Source organism: Syngnathus floridae, chromosome 4 (genome assembly GCF_059516105.1).
Source record: "Syngnathus floridae isolate MCC-2025c chromosome 4, RoL_Sflo_1.0, whole genome shotgun sequence".
Lineage (NCBI taxonomy): Eukaryota > Metazoa > Chordata > Actinopteri > Syngnathiformes > Syngnathidae > Syngnathus > Syngnathus floridae.
Genome location: NC_142416.1, coordinates 2,284,199 through 2,306,584, shown reverse-complemented (window position 1 = coordinate 2,306,584; position 22,386 = coordinate 2,284,199). Strand labels below are relative to the sequence as shown.

General features: G+C 46.4%; 1 protein-coding gene across 3 annotated transcripts in view; it reads right to left on the bottom strand.

Annotated features, from left to right (window-relative positions):
* Positions 1-22,386, bottom strand: part of LOC148398568 (perlucin-like) — a 57,305-nt gene that overhangs the window by 6,854 nt on the left and 28,065 nt on the right. For 2 of the 3 annotated variants that reach the window (XM_088373104.1, XM_088373105.1), the window contains 2 exons: positions 13,265-13,416; positions 3,638-3,741 (listed from right to left, as the gene is read on the bottom strand). In XM_088373104.1, coding sequence (XP_088229230.1) covers positions 3,638-3,741; positions 13,265-13,416 — 256 coding nt within the window. Of the gene's footprint in view, positions 1-3,637; positions 3,742-13,264; positions 13,417-22,386 lie in introns of those variants that run through there. The other variant, XR_015857929.1, reaches the window with a different exon arrangement.

Genomic DNA, 22,386 nt, shown 5'->3' with positions numbered 1-22,386 from the left:
TTTTTTTTAAATGTCATGCGATCGACCGGTAGTATCTTACTTCGGTGACACCCCTCACCACGGTTGCCATAATGCTGAAAGCGATGCGACCTTTTAATTTAATAGTCGTACTGAAATGTACTGAAACATTTTGGGTGCTGTGTACAACCAGTATGGATCAACAAACTCATCAATTGAATCATATGTAAGGCGCTCTGCCTTATAAGGTGCACAGTTACACTGACGCTGCGTTTTGAATGGGGTTGCTCGACACCACCGTTGGCTAACTCAAACTTGGCTGGCATTCTAAAATTGAGGTGTCAGAACCTAGACAATTCTTCCCCGACACAGATTTAAGAGACTCTCATCTCCCTGCATACCATGTTACAGTGGCTGGAGACCAAGGAGAGTTTTTAACCCTTTGAACAGGGAGTTGGTTAGGACTGATCCTTTAGTCCTTCGGTAAACCCCATTTAACAATATATAAGTGACCAGATGGGCACGGAATTGTAATTCTTTCATTTTTCATTCAATCATTTATCATTCATTCTCTTCCGCTTATCCGAGGTTGTGTCACCGGGGCAGCAATTTAAATTAAAAAACTCCAATTCCAATGTATGCAGCAGTGCTCAAAATCTCTCATTGTCCACGACGGAATAAGGATGCAAATCATTGGCAATAAATACCCAAGTGTTTTCACACTACGGACACACATGATTTTAAATAGGATATTACGGCGAGTCAGGTGGCGCACCGGCGGTCATCGATACTAGTTTACCTCTGTGCGTGTATTGGAATGTGCGCTTGCCAAAATGTCCTGGACATGACGGGTATCGCGTTTCCGAGTTCTGTTATTTAGAATCTTCTATTACTTTAATTAACATATTTAAATAATAAAACAACTACATTTACGGATTTATTCAGATTAGTTCACATTTGAATGGAGATGTATCTAATCAGAAATTGTCCCCACCTCCAATACTAAATCTAAGAAAATAAGTGTTTTTTTTTAACAGCAATTTGGCACCCTCTCCAACAGCTGGAGCCCCAGGCAACCGCCTGGTTCGTCTATGCTGAGAGCCGGCCCTACTCATGACCATATGTGAGGGTAGGAACATAGATCATCTGGCAAATCAAGAGCTTTGCCTTTTGGTTCAACTCCTTCCATGACATACAGATACAGGCTCCTTATCACTGCTCCCATTCACCTATTGAGTTCACGCCCCATCCTGCCCACACTCATGAACAAGACCCCTAGATATTTGAACACCTCATACAGCTCTGATTGTACAATTTCCAGAAAATTCAGTATTATGGGCCCTGAGAGAAGACTTTACCAGGCTGTTCCTCCATTGTTTGTGATTTCTAAATGCCTGGATGCCTTTATCCAAAGTGCAGAACTGTACATAGGCTAAACAGACTGTTTGTTCAGCCAAATCCTAAAGTTCAAAATTCAAAACTAATTTCCCTGACGTAATACTCACTGGATTGACCAATACTCAGAACAATGGGAAATTTTTGTACTTAGTTACTTCCCACCACTGCTGCATGTGCATGACTAAACCTCATTAGAAAAATCATACCTTACTTTCCAGACTATAAGTCGCTCTGGAGTACAAGTCACACCAGCCATAAAATGCATAATAAAGAAGAAAAAAAAAACATATATGTCTCACCGGAGTACAAGTTGCGTTTTTGGGGGAACTTTATTTGACATATTAACAGTTACTCAAATAACTATAACATTAATAGCAAGTTTATCAAACCATCCGTGTCAGTCCAAATCATTAAATCCATCGAAGTCTTCGTCCTCTGTGTCACTTATAAACAATGCCTTTGCTGACTCCACAAGTACATGCTGCGCTGACGTCACACTCATCGTCAGTTGCGGTTTTAATTATTCCACAGGCCCATATAACTAAGTATAAACTATATATCAAATAACTATAACATAAATAAGTCTATAGAACCATCGTTGTCACTCTAAATCAGGGGTCACCAACATGGTGCCCGCGGGCACCAGGTCGCCCGTGAGGACCGCATGAGTCGCCCGCAGGACTGTTCGAAAATTAGCTCAAATAGCGGCACTTGTCAGTGAGCTGCATTTATTTATTTTACAAACCTTGGTTTTCGAACGTCCTGGTTCTCGAACAAACCGTAATTCGAACAAAAAATTCGAGATTTTTTTGCCTCGGTTGTCGAAAAAAATTCGTAGGTCTAACCTCGCGAGATGAGCCGGGAGGACCCGAGAAAACCCGACCGCGTGGCCCGGATGCCGACTGACTCCGTTGTTATTGTATTTTTGTTACTTTGAGGATTGTATTAACCCCTAATCATTCCTCCAAAGAAAGCAAGTGGGAGCAGTAAAGCCATCCTAAAACACAAAGACGCTCTTAAAGCATTGCGACGGGGAGCGCCCGGCGCGCGGACCAAATTAAGCTCCCGGCGTATTGAGGTCCACTTAAATTTTGGAACGTACATGAGGACTTTAAAAATATTTTCTAAATATTAGCGACCGCTCTGTCACAATAATGCGACCAGCGCGGTGCAGTTGCGCGGTCGGCGACGCGCTACTGTTGCGCGTTCGGTGGTGCGCTGCAGTTGCGCGATCGGACAAAATTAAGCTTCCTGCGCACTTAGGTTCGCTTAAATTTTGGAACGTACATCAGGACTTTCTAAATATTTTCTAAATTTCAGCAACGGCTCTGTCACAATAATGCGACCAGCGCGGTGCAGTTGCGTGGTGGGCGACGCGCTACGGTTGCGTGTTCGGCGGTGCGCTGCAGTTGCGCGATCAGACAAATATGCGCAAATGAAAAAATGCTTGAAAAAGGCGTTTTTTTTTTTTTTTTTGTCTTGACACGGATTAAAAATTTTCCCATAACTTGTAATGGGAAAAATAGATTCGGAATTTGACTGATTCGCTTCTCGAACCGCCTTCTGGAGCGGATTGTGGTCTAAAACCAAGGTTTGACTGTATTTTTGCTATTCTTGTTACAATCACACTTACATGTGAACTGGAAATGACAATAATAACACATAGTGAAAGCCAAATTGAGCAAATTATCTATTTCAGAAGTGTGTGTCAAACTGGTAGCCCTTTGCTTTAATCAGTACCCAGGAAGTAGCTCTCGGTTTAATAAAGGTTGGTGACCCCTGCTCTAAATCATTAAATTCATCGAAATCTTCATCCTCTGTGTCACTTATAAACAACTCTGCTGACTCCGCAAGTCAGTGGATGGATTCAGACTCATCGTCGGTTACAGTTCCAATTATTCCACAGGCCTAGACCGCCCTCATGCGGTATAGTGTGAAAATAACATGTGAAGTGATATACTACTACTAAGTAAGTAATGTGTTAATGATAAAGTAATAATATGTTAAGAATTTCACATATAAGTCATTCCTGAGTATAAATTGCACCCGGCCAAACTATGAAAAAAACTGAGACTTATAGTCCGGAAAATACAGTACTAGTCAAACATACTGGACTTCAAGGGTTCTCAATGACTGTTTGGGTGGGTGCACTTGTACTTCCCTGGGCAAGATGCAAACGCTCTAAATTGTTCGCATGAAAGCAGTGAGCTGCCTCCTTACTACATTGCCTAGTTGTGAGGGGGAATTTACCCCTGGATACACAGTGAAATCATTTTCATACCGGTCTTTGTTTACTCGTTTTCCATTCACCCAGAGCCACATTCCCTCCTGGTCCCTGTCAGACATTCCAATCCATGCTGCCTCGGTGAACCTAGTAAGGAAATCCTGTCACAAACAGGTGATTTGTCTAGTGAAAAGGTGTGCTGCAAACAGACATCACGGCAGCAAATAGAGTGGAACCCTATAGAGTGGATTGCAAAAACTGCAGAAATCTATGTATGACAGCATTCATGTATGTATAATAAAGGATGTACTAAGCAAGGACGGAAATCGGTTGTAATCCAGCCCTGTCATCATCTGCACCTGAGAGAAACAGAACCAGCCTGTCTTGCATGACGCGCCGACAGAGTATGTACGTAGGTGGAATTACCGTAATTTCCGGACTATAAATCGCGGTTTTTTTCATAGTTTGGGTGGGGGGGCGACTTATACTCAGGAGCGACTTATATGTTTTTTTTCCACAAATTTTTACTTGATCATTAAGACATAAAAGTATAGTTGACCACTTCCCATGTTATTTTTAGTATAGTTGATCACTTAACATGCTTTTATATCTTTATCTTGAACATATTCAAAACATAAAAAATAGAGAAAACATCAAATAAAGCAATTAACACTTTAAAGCACCATATCCAAGTCCACTGTCTGTTTGCTCCACTTATATTTATTATTATTATTTAATATTATTTGTTTATTTATCATTTATTCAACACTCTTATTTATTCATTGTTTATGCCTTCTTGGGTTTTTTTGTGTTGCTTGTATGGATATGTGTACTATCTCACCGAGGGATAGTGGGAACGTAATTTCAATCTCTTTGTGTGTCTTGGTATATGAAAAAAAAATCGACAATAAAGCAGACTTTGTCTTTGATAAAACAACCAAATAAACAAAACAAAAAACTACATCTGAAAAAAATATATATTTTCAGACGAAACTGGATGAGGGCGCTTTAAATTTCACCGTTTCACCAAATTAAGGATTTGGAGTGACATAGAAGGTTTGAAAAACTATTATGGCTTTTACGCATGCCCGGTCCTACTCTACTGAGTCGGGGGCCGGCGCTCGGTCGAGTGGTTGTCCGCGAACGGTGCATGGGGCTCGGACATGGCCATTACGCACGCCCGGACCTCTGCCATGGAGCTATCGTCTCTGGAAGTCCACGCCGCCACACGCTTGGAAGTTTGTTTTGTGGAATAAAGAGCCGTTTACCAAACCCACGTCTATCCTTCCTTGTACTTTGTTAACGCTGATCTGTGGAATAAAGACGAGGCTGACGTCAGGGCGCACGCGCGGCGATGTTGACAAAGGACGAGGAATTTGATCGATGGATTTAATGGATTTAAAGTGCACGGATGGTTTGATAATATTATTGCTTATATTATAGTTATTTGAAATATAGTTTATCTATCGTTGTATGAGCCTGTGGAATATTTTGAAGTGCAAGCGCCCTCAGCCGCGCGCAGCCACTGTTGACAAAGAACGATCGATGGATTTAATGAATTGGAGGGACACCGATGGTTTTATAAACATGTTATTTGTGTAATGGTTGTCCTAAATCACTCTATATGTTACGTCAGGCCCGTTCTCAGCTCCTCATTTGTGTTTGTCACGTTAGCATACCTATCGTTTAGCCTGTTGCTATCGTATTGAATGATCGATGGATTTAATGAATTGGAGTGACACCAATGGTTTTATAAACATGTTATTCATGTAATAGTTGTCCTTAATCACTCTATATGTTACATCAGGCCCGTTCTCAGCTCTTTGTTTGTGTTTGTCACGTTAGCATACCTATCGTTTAGCCTGTTGTTGCTATCGTTTAGCCTGTTGTTGCTCGTTCATGACTGTTTTTGGTGTGGGATTTTGTCGAATAAATTGCCCCCCAAAATGCGACTTATACTCCGGAGCGACTTATATATGTTTTTTTTCACTTTTTGGGGCATTTTATGGCTGGTTCGACTTATACTCCGGAGCGACTTATAGTCCGGATCCCTTTGCTTAAAGTGGACAAGTGGTGGGCAGGTGGGCGGGCAGGTAGACAGGCAGACAGACAGCAGTTGAATACATAAGTACAGGTAGACAATATACCGTATTGGCCCGAATATGACCCTGATTATAAGACGACTCCCTCTTTTTCAAGACTCAAGTGTGAAAAAAGACTTTTTGAACACCAAATTTAATTTTTAAACAGAAAATAATTACAGTACATCTGAAACAAATGATTATAACAATATATTCGAGAGAGAAAGCATGTTATTTTGCCTCATTCAAATCATGCAAAAACTGTCTATCACATCTTAATATCTGAACATTTAAATATGTAAACTAAAGTGCAATCACATTTGTAAATGGCTTCTGGTTTTTGAAATGTAAATAAACCAATCTACTGTGATAAAACAACAAAATTTCAATAACTGCATTAACCATCAAAGTGAAGTCTAACTGTAACTGTAGTCTTGAAACAAATCTGAATAAGGAAAAACATTGCTATCAAATAATGTAAACTGCTACCGCTATTTTTATTTTCTTCTTCGTGACAGGGGTTCGCTTTGGCCTGGGGAGTGAAGTTCAGCATTCACTTTGAAGATATCTGGCGCCATCCAGCATCGTGAATGGGTATAATGTCTAGACCCCGAATGTAACCCAACCCCCACTTTTTCAGTCTTATTTCAATGCTAAAAACACTGTCTTATGTTCGGGCCAATACGGTAAACATCGGACACGACAACAACAATAACAAAAGAGAGGAAGAGAATAGATCTTATTAAAATGAAGAGATAATAATAATAATAATAATAATAATAATAATAATAATGATTAACAATTAAATAGATCAACTGCGATTGGCTGGCAACCTGTTCAAGGTGTTCCACGCCTACTGCCCAATGTCTGCTGGGATAGGCTCCAGCACGCCCGAGACCCCCGTGGGGACAAGCGGTATAGTGGATGGATGGATGGATGGATGGATGGATGGATGGATGGACGGACGGACGGACGGACATAAACAATAAACAGTGTCATGAATGTGAACGCGCCCCTAACCCCCACGATGAGTTAAAGTCTCACGGCATGGGGAAGGAATGAACCCTTCAGCCTTTCTGTGGATGGCAGAGATGAAAATGGAGAAGAGGGTGGGAGTGATCACACAACCCTGGTTCACTCCTGCGTGAACCTTGAATGGTTCTATTTCATTCCCACCACCGTTGAGAACTGTGGCTGACATGTCGTCATGGCGCAGTCTCAGTAAAAGGATGTATTTGTCTGGAGAGCCAATCTTTGCCAGAACCACCCAGAGAGCTTGGCGAGTAACTGAGTCAAAGGCTTTGGGGTTGTCTATGAAAGCCACGTACAGTGGCTGATTTTGTTCCCGGCATTTTTGTTCCTGTTGACGGGGGATGAAGTTCATATCCATGATGCCCCTATTTGAATGGACGCCACTCTGTGATTCTGGGAGGATGTGGGCGAAGCCTATTTGCTAAAATCCAGGCCAGAGCCTTCCCAGTGGTGGACAGAAGGGAAATACTGTGGTAGTTTCCACAACCTGCCTTATCTCCTTTCCTAAAGATGGAGACTATTAGGACATCCATGCGTTTTGCTAGGATTTTCTCCTTTTCCCATTCTTTGAGGAGCAGGGCATGGGGTGAGGAGATCAGGCCCACCTGCTTTCAGGATCTCTGCTAGGATACCATCAGGTCCAGCAGCCTTTTTGTTAATCATGTTCTTTATGGCGTTTTGCACCTCTTTTATGCTGGGAGATGCTCCCATGTCCTCTTTGGTGGGCTGTTGAGGCAGTTGGTGAAGGGTGTCCATCTCAGGGGTGGTGTCCAGATTCAACAGTTTCTCATAGTGCTCTTCCGTTTGGTTGCCATCAACACATTGTCTTATCAGCAGCACCAGTCCATTCTTGGATCGAAGGGGAGCCAAGCAGTGGTGGCTAGGGCCATATATGGCTCTAATGGCATCAAAGAAACCTCTGGTATCCCCATAATCAGCAAGCTGCTGGGTCTCTAGAGCTTTTCTTGTCCACCACTCGTTCCTCCTGACTCAAGATTTGCCTTTGCTTTGGCATGAACTGCTCTTTTTACCTTACAGCTGACGTCATTTTGCCAGGCCATGAAGGTTACCCGCTTGGTGTCAATAAGCCAAAGAATTTCGTTTTCATTCTCACCAAACCAGTCTTGATGTTTATGTGTCTTACAGCCGATGGTGCTTTTACAATGGTAATAGTCTTCAGCAGATCCCATAGTGTCTCTATATCATCTGGATATTGGTTTGGCAGACTGGTGCTGAGGGTGGACTGAAGCTGCTGCTCGAAGGCGGTGTCATGTTGAGCTTTGGCCGACCTTTTCCACATAAGACTCATGGACAGGGTGGAGTGGATCATCAATCATCGCTCTGGTGTTGAGCACATCAAGTCGATCTTTGGTGCGGACAACTATGTAATCAATGAGGTGCCAGGTATTGGAGCAAGAATGGATCCAGGATGTTTTGAGTTTGTTCTTCGAGCAGAAAAGTGTGTTGGTGATGATCAGGCTGTGTTCTGCACACTTTGACAATAGCAGAACACCATTGGACTTAGTGTTGCCAACTTTTTCCTTCCCAATTGTGCCTTTCCATAGTTTGTGGTTTTGTCCCACCCTGGCATTGAAGTCTCCAAGCAGGACAACCTTGTCCTCCTTGGGAACTTGGGTTAAGATGTTACCCAAGTCAGTGTCGAAGGCCTCCACTTCATCACCAGTGGCCTTTTAGCCACCCGTGAGGATCAGGCGAACAGTCATAAGACATTCATTCATATCTACAGAGCGTTCGGAGAGGTGGCTAATGAGGGTGTTCTTCATAGCAAGACCTACACCATGGATCCTGGGTTCCTTAGCAGGGCTTCCTTTAGGGAAGGTGTATTCCCCCTTCTCTTCCTTCAGCTACCCTTTGTCCGCCAGTCAAGTTTCAGAGACTGCAGCGATATCGATCCAAAATCTCAGCTCCCTGGCGACGATAGCGGTTCGTCTTTCAGGTCGTTTGCTGCATTTGATGTCCATAAGAGTCTGTACATTTTAGGTTCTAAAATACATTAGTTTGTTTCTGACCGCATAGTGGTGATCCCTCTGGGTGCGGTGTCCCAGTCAAGAGTGTTTGAAGCGGGTTTAGGGCAGTTATATAATCCCTGTTCCCTACTGGGATGAGCTGAGTGGATCCTAAAAAGGGCTGCTCAGTCGTGGGTGAAGCTGCCAAAAACTCTTTCTGCCTCACAACATAACCTAACCTAACAACTGATTCAGACACTCACTGCCTGTGTGCCAGGTTGTGGCTAGGAGCTACCAGACAATCACGGTCCTGCTCCCGTTACCACTTCTTGATCGTCACAGGATTTTGATCCGGGTTGGTTGATATACCCCATTCATAAGGATGCCTGTGCGTGGAATCTGTCATTGGGGGGAGACTGGTGCACGGTCAACCACCAGACAGTCCTTGGCAATAAGCAGGCCAGGTTCCAGTGGCATGGAGACCAAGACAACTGGAGACCCGTCTTTGCTGCACCCTTGATCTGCCTTGCCAGCTGTTGAGGTGTTTTCCACTGCCATCTTCTGCCTGTTCCTCCGTTAAGGACTTCGCTATTTACCCATAGCTGGGGCAGAGGTCGACGGAAAGCAGGGCACGTCCATACAACTACATGAGGCCCCCTGCTGCTCCGAGATCCTGTAGTGCGAGGCACCCAATTTCCGTGTTTGGCCGCGAGGAGGCATATACAGGTCTTGGCAGTGGAGAGGCTATGTATCGGCTGAGGAGACTTACGCACTCTGCTCCTCTTTTCACCCTTGGGAACAGGGTCAGGTGACACAGTAGTTGAAAGCAAGAAGTAGCAAGCAGAATCAGCATGCACCAACTACAAGCACAAAGACTCCAACACGACTGCACTGAACACAGTTTTTCCCCTAGGAGATAATATTGCTCCGGTCTGCTTCCATTAACGTTTTTAACCTGTACAGTATGTCCCAAATCGTGACGACAGGTATAGATTACTGTGATTCATGGGATTCCTGAAAAATTTCAGGCTCTCGGCTAGAGATTAAAAATTAACTCAGTCACATGGGCTCCAGCAGATTGACATGCTTTCACATCAGGTAAAAAACATGCCCGGGTGCATTTGGAACTCGACCAGGACATTAGAAATCTCAAACCAGACTGAGCTTCGTTAAAACTAACTAAAAATCCATCTATTTAAAAAAATATGTGAAATCAACAGGTTATAAGCAAGGATTTGAAAATGCTCTTAAAAAGAAAATTCACAATTTTAGATATTTTTTCCTTCTTCGTATATGCGAAGATAAGCAGTTCAGATTGAATATGGCTTCTCTTCTTTTCAGTAGATCTTGCCATTTCTGTTGGCGACATTCTGGTAGGGAGGTCATGAGCCTCTCGCCTACTTCGGTGGTAGTTTCAGCAAAGGGGTTAGATTCATAGAGCTGTTGGTATTGCTCATATAGTTTGTTGCTTTGAGCATTAAGTCCAGGTATGTATCGTGCACCAGGCAGCCTCTTGGGATGTTCTTCCGAGCTGCCTGGTGCACGAGCTTGGTGAAGATGTCATAGTTCTTGGGGTCCGCCGGGAGATGGGCAATGTTTCTTTCCAGGTCTTCTTGGAAACTAGGCCAATTCGCTTTCCCAAAGTTAAATCTTCTGAATGGAACTGTGGCTGGGGTGATTGCAGCATTGACTATAATGCCAATGGGACGTTGTTGGGTTTTTGGCAGTGGCTCCAGCACCAGCTTCTTGCTCAGTCCACTGATGTTATGACTGACAAACACGATATCAGGGTTATAGCTTGCTTTCCAACGCCCACTATTGAAGGACTTTGGCTGTTTGGCATCGTGGATCAGATTAAGCTGGTTACTTTTAGCCCATGTTTCCACTGCATCTCCATTTTCATTGTTTTAAGCGTATCCCTATTGTGTACTGTGACTGTTGAAGTCTCCAATCACAATCTTCGGTTTTCCAGATGATGGTATTTCTGGCATGGCAAAAGGTATAGGAGGTGGTTTGTATACTGAGGTGATGGCAATTCCTCTTAGCTCAGTAGTTAGGACTTCAATGTCATTTTCATCGCTTTTTGATGTCGATTCGATGATTGTCCCATTTTTTTGCTAGCATGATGCTTCCGTGTTTCTCATGTGGTCTTTCTATGAGGGTAGTCGTTCCTTCCACACGAGGCCGGTGGTGTTTAGGTCCATGGTGGGTTTCTTGTAAGCAGAGAATGTCACACTGATGCTCTCTGCAGAGTTTTGCCACAAGTTCTTCTTTAGTTGCAGATAGTCCTTCTATGTTTAGAGATATGATGGTCAATGCTGGCCTTGGAGGCAGGTACTGACCTCTTCATACTCAGGACTGATGGGCTACTAGCATTCATTGAGCTTTTGGACAATCGCTTGTCTTTCAGCTCGGCTTCAAAGTGTTTGGTAGAATTCGCAAGTAATAGTAAGTATCAATAGCAGGTCCATCCATCCATCTATCCATCTTCTTCCGCTTATCCGGGGTCGGGTCGCGGGGGCAGCAGCTTTAGGAGGGACTCCCAGACTTCCCTCTCCCCAGCCACTTCATCCAGCTCATCCCGGGGGATCCCAAGGCGTTCCCAGGCCAGCTGAGAGACATAGTCTCTCCAGCGCGTCCTGGGTCGTCCCCGGGGTCTCCTACCGGTGGGACATGCCCGGAACACCTCCCCAGGGAGGCATCCAGGAGGCATCCTGATAAGATGCCCGAGTCACCTCATCTGGCTCCTCTTAACGTGGAGGAGTAGCGACTCTACTCCGAGTCTCTCCCGGATGACCGAGCTTCTCACCCTATCTCTAAGGGAGAGCCCGGACATCCTGCGGAGAAAACTCATTTCGGCCGCTTGTATCCGGGATCTCGTTCTTTCAGTCACGACCCTTAGCTCGTGACCATAGGTGAGGGTAGGAGCGTAAATCGAACGGTAAATTGAGAGCTTTGCCTTTTGGCTCAGCTCTCTCTTCACCGCAACGGACCGGTTCAGGGTCCGCATTACTGCTGACGCTGCACCGATCCGCCTGTCGATCTTGCGCTCCATCCTCCCCTCACTCGTGAACAAGACTCCAAGATACTTGAACTCCTCCACTTGGGGCAGGATCTCATCCCCGATCCGGAGAGGGCATTCCACCCTTTTCCGATCGAGGACCATGGACTCGGATTTGGAGGTGCTGACCCTCATCCCGACCGCTTCACACTCGGCTGCGAACCGTTCCAGCGAGAGCTGGAGATCACGGCCTGAAGAAGCCAACAGCACCACATCATCTGCAAAAAGCAGAGACGCGATGCTGAGGTCCCCAAACCGGACCCCCTCAACGCCTCGGCTGCGCCTAGAAATTCTGTCCATAAAAATTATGAACAGAATCGGTGACAAAGGGCAGCCTTGGCGGAGTCCAACCCTCACTGGGAACGAATCCGACTTACTGCCGGAAATGCGGACCAGACTCTGGCATCGGTGATACAGGGACCGAACCGCCCTTGGACCATGTTCCGCGCCTCCATTGTTGAGGCGGCCGACCGGAGCTGTGGCCGCAAGGTCGTTGGTGCCTGTCGTGGCGGCAATCCCCGAACCCGCTGGTGGACACCGGCGGTAAGGGATGCCGTCAAGCTGAAGAAGGAGTCCTATCGGGCCGTTTTGGCCTGCGGGACTCCGGAGGCAGCTGACAGGTACCGGATGGCCAAGCGGAACGCGGCTTCGGCGGTTGCTGAGGCAAAAACCTGGGCGTGGGAGGAGTTTGGTGAGGCCATGGAGAATGACCTTCGGACGGCTTCGGGGAAATTCTGGTCCACCATCCGGCGTCTCAGGAGGGGGAAGCAGTGCAACGTCAACACTGTTTACAGTGGGGATGGCGTGCTGCTGACCTCGACTCGGGACGTCGTGAGTCGGTGGGGAGAATACTTCGAAGACCTCCTCAATTCCACCTACACACCTTCCATTGAGGAAGCAGGGCCTGGAGACTCTGAGGCGGATTCTCCAATCTCTGGGGTCGAAGTCACTGAGGTAGTTAAAGAACTCCTCGGTGGCAAGGCCCCGGGGGTGGATGAGATCCGCCCGGAGTTCTTAAAGGCTCTGGATGTTGTGGGGCTGTCATGGCTGACACGCCTCTACAAAGTTGCGTGGACATCGGGGACAGTGCCTCTGGATTGGCAGACTGGGGTGGTGGTTCCCCTCTTTAAGAGGGGGGACCGGAGGGTGTGTTCCAATTACATGGGAATCACACTCCTCAGCCTCCCTGGTAAGGTCTATTCATGGGTGCTGGAGAGGAGGGTCCGTCGGGAGGTCGAACCTCGTATTCAGGAGGAGCAGTGTGGCTTTCGTCCTGGCCATGGAACAGTGGACCAGCTCTACACCCTCGGCAGGATCCTCAAGGGTGCATGGGAGTTCGCCCAACCAGTCCACATGTGTTTTGTGGACTTGGAGAAGGCGTTCGACCGTGTCCCTCGGGAGGTTCTGTGGAGGGTGCTTCGGGAGTACGGTGTGCCGAGCCATCAATAGCAGGTATTAATAGCAATTATTACTTGATGGGGATCGCGACGTGAACGCTTCTACCATGACTCCCAAGATAGCTAAATGGATCGAATAAGAATACCTGTTCCTGTTTGCTGCTGATGATAACCAGGTCAGCATCTCTTTGCAGACAGTCCTGACGGCTGTTGTCCAGACTTCTTCTCTGCAAGGAAATATTGTAGCAGCTGTGGCTGAATTTTAGCCAGCCCTGCGGACAGATCGCTTCTTTATTGCCTGCACACAGACAGGATGACTTTAAGATGGATGGAGAACGGTTGCAAAACATTTAACTCAACAAGTTATAAGTAGAAACTAGGCATGTGCAGTCAGGAGAGGCAGAGTCTCACGTCAGTGTGGGGTTAAAAGAATATATCTATGATTTTATAGTTAAAAATTGAAGTATTTGAATATTTCTTATTTAAATACAAAGGAGTGATTGAATGTGTCGCAGTGAGTCAACGGATGGACGATTTTTCTGGATGATGGGAATGTTAGTGCCAATGAGAGAAGTAAGGCTGTTGTTATAAGAGTTGTGCATCAATCTACTATGACAACATCTGAGGAGGACCACTTCCACATATAAAGATTTTGACTTCTAGGACATTACAAAATTGAAGTACCGTATTTTCCGGACTATAAGCCGCTCCGGAGTACAAGTCGCACCAGCTATAAAATCTGAATCAGCTTTATTGGCCAAGTTTGTGCATGCCAAAGAAGAAATTTGACTCCGGTTGACAAGAAGCGTGTTCCAGGTTTTTATAATCAGCTGGTCTTCAGGTTGAAGCTTTTTCATTTCTGTCCACAACTCCGCTTTCTGTCGTGCAATTCTTCCCAAATCTTCATTAAGTGACTTGAACTTATTCAGCCACATATCTTAGGGTTTCTGATCAGGCACTTCTACTTCAAAATCTCAGAGGGAGACATCAGGAATGTAACTCAGGTTGGCTGGTGGAACGAACTCTATTTTGTTTACAATAGCCGCGTGAGTTGAGTTGGTTTCCGAAGCTTTGTCCAAGACAACAAAGATTCCCTGCCACTTTGTGTTGAAATTTTGTGTTGAGTTGTCCGAGACAACAAAGATTTCCCGGCATTTTGTGTTGAAACGTAATAGGCGGTTGACTTCCGTGTTCCACTGTATGTATAAACCCGCCCCCAACTGCAAACTGCATGCTACTGGATGAGAGAATTGGTCCTAATGTCCGCCACAGTGGAAACATTACGTTTAAATTTAGTGTACTCCTGTTTTTTGTTTTTTTTTGTCATTTTATTTTCCACCCATGTAGATTTATTTTTTATTGTGTTGGACTAGCTATTCAATGCTATGAAACGATTTGACTAACTGCTACATTAATTCGATAGGCAGCATAACGCATAGGTTATGAAAGCTTAAATCATTTTTCAAACACTGTTTTTGTTTCCTCATTTTTGCTGCTTGTTTGAATACCCTACAACAGGCACTGCATGATACGTGTTCTTTAGGACACTGGTTGCACTCCATAACCATTAGGCATTGGCTCAATGTTAAAAAGAACAGATGTGATGCTGCAGATATTTTTAAGTACTGTGCAGTTATCCTTCGCCACCTCGCGCTTCATCTATCGCTGCCTCGGTGCATCATGGGTTTTTATGAAAACAAATATTGTGGATATATTCAGTACATCGTGGCTTTTTGCGGCATCACTTGGAGCGTGGGGCTTTGTCTGCCCATATGAGTTTACAGCACACTATTGGCCGGTAGAGGAGACAAGACTAATGGGAACATGTTGATTTGTATCCTTGCCGCTGATTGACTTAGAGCTGTAAGAGCCGGAGATCGAAATTCAGTTCGTAGATGGAAACAAATTGTGACGCTCCGGTTCATAACTCGAAAAGTTTGTAAGTATAGGTTGTAAGTAGAGGTACCACTGTAATGCCTAGGTATTGGATTATAACTTGGTATCTGTAGAGCCTAAAACCAAGGAATTGGACCCAGGTGCCCTATTCCTAATACTAGCAGCAACACCACATAAAACATTATTTACTCATCCATTGGAAAAAAACACATACGATGCTGGGCTAGTGACTGCAAGTTTGACATAATTTGGCTTCAGTCAAAATGACAGAAATTGAGTAACCTAGCATCAGTGTTGTAGCTGAATGGGTTCAATGAACGAAGTTCACAAATTAGTTCATAATTTGAACAAATGTGAATGAACGTAGCACAATTTTGATTCATGAACATTTTTGTGAACTGTTAGGGTTGATAGATTATTTTGATCGTATGATTATGTTGGAGCGTAGGCTATAATGATTAACCAAACTTGCCCTGCTCTCGCAACGCAGTAAAATAAAGTGGTTGCATCCTCTGCTTGATTGAACAGCTGCAGAGGAAGCAATCAAGTTCTGTTTCCCCCAACGTCGTAAAACACCCTCTGCTCTAATTTGACCAGAGGCCAGGGGTTCACCAAACCTGTCCACTCTCATCCTGTTTTCTCTCAGTAAATACTCACTTGCAAGAGTCCTAAAGTAGACTTCGTTCGAACATTGCTGTATGCACAGTGACGAACGTTTTCTTCACTTGCAAGTGCTAAAAGGGCATACTGTCTCCCGTGTGGTTCTTGCATATAAGTTAGAGTGACCACCACTCTAACGCTCTCATTCTGGGGCCAATGATCGGCTTTGTTCAAGGATGCCAGAATTTCTTGAGAAAAAAAAAAAACCCAACAACTGCTAAACACATTGTAAACAAGGCTTAAGGGTGAAAACGGATTTGGCAACCCTGGCTACAAACAGTTGCACGGCTTGAGCATCATCAAAATGCAACGTGTTTATGGAGTCATTGTAAACACGTCGTGCGACGAGCATCCCCACTCAGTCTTTCTTGTCAAACGGTAACAATAAGGTACCGCATTTTCCGCACTATCAGGCGCACTTAAAAACTTAAAATTTACTGAAAAAACACAGTGCGCCTTATGATGCAGAGCACCTTATATATGGATCAATTGATGAATTTGTTGATCCACACTGGTTGTACACAGCGTTCTACCAAAATGTTTCCGTATGTTTTAGTACGACTAGTAAATTACAAGGTCGCATCGCTTCCCAGCATTACGGCAACCGTGGTCAGGGGGTGTCACTGAATAGCTGTTGTACCCGCGAGGCTATTTCATTTCAAAATAGACTGTTCCGTTAATGTTTTAGAGTACGTTTGTGGATCAATATCCAACGGAATCATTAATAAGCAGCACCAATGTGTTAAATCAGTCTTTAGTCGGTTCCGATCACTTTTATGGGAGAGAGTTTGAGAAACGTGATTGTTTACAGGGGGCTGCCACGACACTTTGCTGAGGCTCATGGGAGTCTGCGAGCTGAGGCTCATGGGAGTTTGCGGGTAGCTAATGCTATAATGATAGCTGCTGTACGCACGAGGCTATTTCATGTCAAAATAGGCTGCTCCGTTAATGTTTCGAGTAAATTTACGGATCGATATGGAAGGGAATCATAAGTAAGTGTAGTGCTCTGTACTCATGCTAGGTACAAACTGTATAAGGCCAACGACATGCAAAACGAATCTTTTAATGAAGATTGCAGGGGCAGGAAAACATGCTGCATTCAGGAAGGCATATGCTTCCAACATCCGGCTACATCACTACGTGCTGCGTAATCCTAATGCTGCGGACCAATCAGGACAAGACATTTGGTAGATACCCAATACGATAGGCTAACGTTACTGGACTGGCAGTCCAGACATATTCTAAAAGAATACTACACCCCCCTTCTTAAATTTAAACACATGTATTTCAGAATACAGTCCTTTTAGGATAAATTAATTAAACAGAACAGTGCACATGTTTGTCAATTATCACTTAGCTTGTTCAATATCAGTGCATGCATATAAATAAATGCTTAGTAGTTTAACAGTATAACTAATCATTGATTAGATAATTAAACCAAAATCACATCACAAATGAATCTGGAACTCTTGTACATTCAAAGCACTCAAAAGAACATTGTTGGGTTGACAACATTTAACAGAAATCAATCTCAGAGACGGTAGGTCTTTTTGGCTTGGCGTTTTCTTCTGCGCAGAAGGGCGCAGTCCAGACACACAGCAAGTGTGACTGAGACCCCGCGCGCGCTGCTGTGAGTTCTAGCCGAGCTTTTATTGAGAGAGAAACAAAGGGGCAAGTGTACATGGTCGAGTAGGTTTCCAGACAGAAAAACATTCCATAGCTATATCCCATTACCACAGGACACAGGGGGTACTCTTATGGACGGGGCAGTATGGACGTCTCATGCTCAACAAAGATGTAGTCTTTAGTGCCTCTGGGAATACATTGCTGTGCCGTACTCATGACCTTTGTCTGCTTCAGCCGTCCCATGACAATCACATGATCTGCACATGTCTAGCTAACTGTGGGGCTTATTGTATAGCGCGGCTAATGACTGCCATATGCCCCCAAGTCATTTTCACGAGGCCAGATACTGCAGAGAATCTTGCACACAATAGTAATTTCATAGAATCCAATGATAAAAAGTATATAATTTCCAACAAACATGTTACATGTTTTTCCCGAAGGGCAGCGATCCGCCTACACCCTGATACATAGTCCAGAACCCATCTGGGCTTGACTTCCCGTCCATACCGTGTCTGGTAGGGAACAGTGTGAGGGAAAGCCTCAGATGGCTTTGAGGTGAGGGGTGTAGCGATGCTGGGATCCAAGTCATTGTCCATGTTGTGTGTCTCTTTTGTGTCCAGGAGGTGACATCTATTTCGCCGATACTCATGTCCTTCAGCTGTGCGGACGTGATATGATCTGTCAGTACCAGCTGGCTGGATGACGGTTGCTGGTTTCCAACAACCTCGCTCTTGCATTCTGATGCTTTGCCCCTCCTGCTGCAGTGACAGTGGTTTCGAAGATCCATCGTAGTATCTTTTCTGATGCTGCTGCTGGTGTATTCTCCTGGCGTAAACCTCTGTATGATTGTCCACCTTGGGCTGGAGCTGCTGATGGGTGCTGGGGAGGACTGAGCGTAAGTGTCAGCTCTTAAGCCGCTGGGCTGGTGATCGGAGATTATCCACTGGGGTGTTTTGATACTCCAGGAGGCTCAAATAGGATCTCAATGATCAGCTTTGGCTTTTCCATGAGAGATTTACAGATTGAAACAGATTTCTCTGCAAGACCATTGCTCTGTGGAATAAACGGTGAGCTTGTGAGGTGGGTGAACTCCCTGGCATTTACGAAGGCCTCAGACTCTTTGCACTTGTACTGGGGTCCATTGTCCGATACTACAGTCTCTACGTCCTGAGCACGACGTTAAACTTCTACCAAAGACTGGCTATCGGCAGGAAGCGCAGAGGAAACCCTCAGAGGTTCAACGGGCCGATCGACGACACCAGCAAGCTTTGTGGAGCGCTGTGGGCTGGATGCATCACTTCGTAATGTATTCAGGCCACCCACTGCACCCGGCTCCATCTCCAGCCGTCTTGACTCTGTCTTGCCGCTGGATACAGGTGGACTCGGGCGAGGGAGTGAGGTTGGCGCTGCACAACCCACCCTCACTTAAATCCAATACACCGCCCAAGTCATGACTTCACACACACACACACACACACACACACACACACACACACACACACACACACACACACACACACACACACACACACACACACACACACACACACTCTCCCCGCACTCCTCCCCTCCCAAGTCCTGCGGCGTTGGGCAAGTGGCGAAGTGGCAGGTGTGGACTTCACTGGAAGCTGTAGCCACAAACTCGCACGCAGGCGGCTCGGGCCATAGCGTCGTTGTCCAGTGAACCGAGGCAGCACTGGATTCCGGCAGCCCCCCAAGCGACTAGGCAGCCCTATTTAGGTTTGCACTGCCTACCTCCTGGCATGAGGAATGGGCTAGAAAAGGTGCCCTAAAAATAAATCACCTTTTCCTGGCCAGCTGGCCGCGGCTGGCAGGAGTCCCATTACCAGCGGTAAGAAACAAGGAAACAGGACAAAGGTGACACCAATCACCCTTGGCGCATGGAATGTGCGCACACTTCTCGATAGGGCTGGCACCACATCAAGACCTGAGAGAAGAAATGCCCTGATCGCCAGAGAACTGGACCGGTATGGCATCCAGATCGCTGCCCTCAGCGAGACCCTTCTAGCTGGAGAGGGTCGGTTGACAGAAGCTGGTGGTGGCTATACATTCTTCTGGATCGGTCGCACTGAGGCAGAGAGACAGGATAGGAGTCGGCTTTGCCATCAAATCCAACTTGGTCAATAAGCTGGCTGCGCTTCCCAAAGGTGTCAATGACTGCCTGATGAGACTGCGCCTGCCTCTTCCTGGCAAACACTTTGCCACACTCATCAGCGCCTATGCCCTCACAATGACTAACCCAGACAATGTGAAGGAGAGGTTCTATGAGGACCTGACAGCCACGATCACTGCATTGCCCAGGGCAGATAAGCTCATCATTCTTGGCGACTTTAATGCCAGAGTCGGCACCGACCACAAGTCCTGGGAAGGGGTCCTTGGCAAAAATGGCACCCTCCTGCTGGAGACCTGTGCGGCACACGAGCTCCTGATCACCAACTCAGTCTTCTGCCTTCCAAAGCGCAACAGGACCTACTGGATGCACCCCTGCTCAAGACATTGGTATCGACTGGACTATGTCATCGTCAGGCAAAGGGACAGACAGGATGTCAGGGTCACTAAGGCAGTGTGTGGTGCAGAGTGCTGGGCTGACCACAGGCTCCTGGTATCAAATCTGAACATCAAGATCCACCCTCCCAGGAGGCCTCAAGGGTCCAAACCCCCAAAGCGTTTGAACGTCTCCAGGCTCGCCAACGCCTCTATGAAGCAATCCCTGGATGAAGAGCTCGCCAGTAAACTGCAAGACCTGAAACCTTTAGGGAACGTGGAGTTGGACTGGGCTGCATTCAAAGACACTGTTCACACTGTTGCCTTCAAAGCAGTAGGACCTCCAGCCTGCAGGCAGCAGGACTGATTCGACGAGAATGATGACCACATCAGAGATCTTCTCCAGGAAAAATATCGCCTACACAGAGCCCACCTCAGTGATCCAACATCCTCTCAAAAACAGTCTGCCCTCAAGAACATCAAAGCAACCACCCAGCGGGAGCTACGTCGAATGCAGGACAATTGGCTTAGCAGGAAGGCTGGCGAGATCCAGTCCTATGCAGACCAGAATGACAGCAAGAACTTCTACAGCGTCCTCAAAGCCATCCACGGTCCCACCTCTTCAGGATCTTCTCCTCTCCTCAGCTCTGATGGCAACACCCTGGTCACAGACAGAGAGAAGATCCTCGAGCGCTGGGCTGAGCACTTCAGTGGCATCCTCAACCGCCCCTCAGTCATCAATAATGAAGCCATTGCACACCTCCCTCAAGTGGAAGTCAACACTGCTCTTGATGAGCCACCAACTGAAGCTGAAGTCACCAAAGCCATCAGAGGACTTCCTAACGGCAAAGCACCTGGCGCTGATGCAATTCCAGCAGAACTCTGTCCAGCTGGTGGACCTCCCCTGACCAAACATCTGACAAACCTCTTTTGCACCATGTGGAACCAAGGTAAGCTACCTCAGGAGTTCAAAGATGCCTCCATCGTCCTCCTATACAAGCGAAAGGGCAACCGGCAGGACTGCAACAACCATCGTGGCATTGCTCTGCTGTCTGTAGCAGGCAAGATCCTGGCCAGAATTCTGCTGAACCGTCTGACAGAACATCTTGAGCATGAAGTCCTCCTCCCAGAGAGCCAGTGCGGATTCAGGCAGGGTCGTGGAACTGTTGACATGATCTTTGCTGCTTGCCAACTCCAAGAGAAGTGTCGTGAACAGAACGTCGGTCTGTACTCCACCTTTGTAGATCTGACGAAGGCCTTCGACACTGTTTGCCGTGAGGCGCTCTGGAAGATCATGTCAAAGTTTGGCTGTCCCAACATCTTTATCCACATGGTCCGCGAGTTCCATGACGGAATGCAGGCACGAGTCCAAGACAACGGTGCATAGTCTGAGCCCTTCCAGGTGGAAAACGGAGTCAAGCAGGACATGGGACATGGGAATAGACCTGCGCTACCGCACCGATGGCAAGCTGTTCAACCTACGGAGACTACAGGCAAAAACTAGATTGCAGACGACCACAGTCCGCGACTTCCTCTTCGCAGACGACTGCACACTCAATGCATCCAGCCAGATGTAAATGCAACTGAGCATGGACATCTTTGCCACAGCATGCTCTGACTTTGGCCTCATCAGCAGCAAAAAAAAAGACAGAGGTGATGTACCAGCTCAGTGGCCTAGTGGTAGAGTGTCCGCCCTGAGACTGGAAGGTTGTGGGTTCAAACCCTGGCCGGGTCATACCAAAGACTATAAAAATGGGACCCATTGCCTCCCTGCTTGGCACTCAGCATTAAGGGTTGGAATTGGGGGGTTAGATCACCAAATGATTCCCGGGCACGGCACCGCTGCTGCTCACTGCTCCCTTCGGGGATGGGTTAAATGTAGAAACAAAATTTCACCGCACCCAGTTGTGTGTGTGACAATCATTGGGACTTTAACTTTAACTTTACCAACCTGCTCCTGGAGCCCTTTACACTGAGCCCCTTATCAGCGTGAATGGTGAACATCTCAAGGCAGCTGAAAAGTTTGACTACCTAGGTAGTACCCTGTCCCGTATGGCCAATATGGATGAGGAAATCATGCACAGGGTGGCACATGGGAGTGCAGCCTTCGGCAGAGTCCGCAGCTCTGTCTGGGAACGTAGAGGGCTCAGCCTGGAGACCAAACTCAAGGTCTACCGTCCTGTTGACTTCCCCTCCCTGCTCTATGCCTGTGAGACATGGACCGTCTACAGCCGACATGCAAAGCAGCTCAATGCCTTCCACATGAGATGCCTCAGGAAGCTACTGAACATCAGATGGCAGGACAAGATCCCAGACACTGAGGTCCTCCACAGGGCAGAGATGGAAAGCATCTATTCCATTCTCAAGCGCTCCCAGCTGAGATGGGCTGGTCATTTCTGCTGCATGCCAGACGAACACCTTCCAAAAAGGCTTCTGTACGGCAAACTACACCTTGGCAAGCGCTCTCGTGGCGGCCAGCGGAAGCGGTACAAGGACACCCTAAAGGCCAGTCTCAAAAGCTGCGGTCTGGACCCAGAGACCTGGGAGGCCGATGCCCAACACCGACCAAACTGGCGCTCTG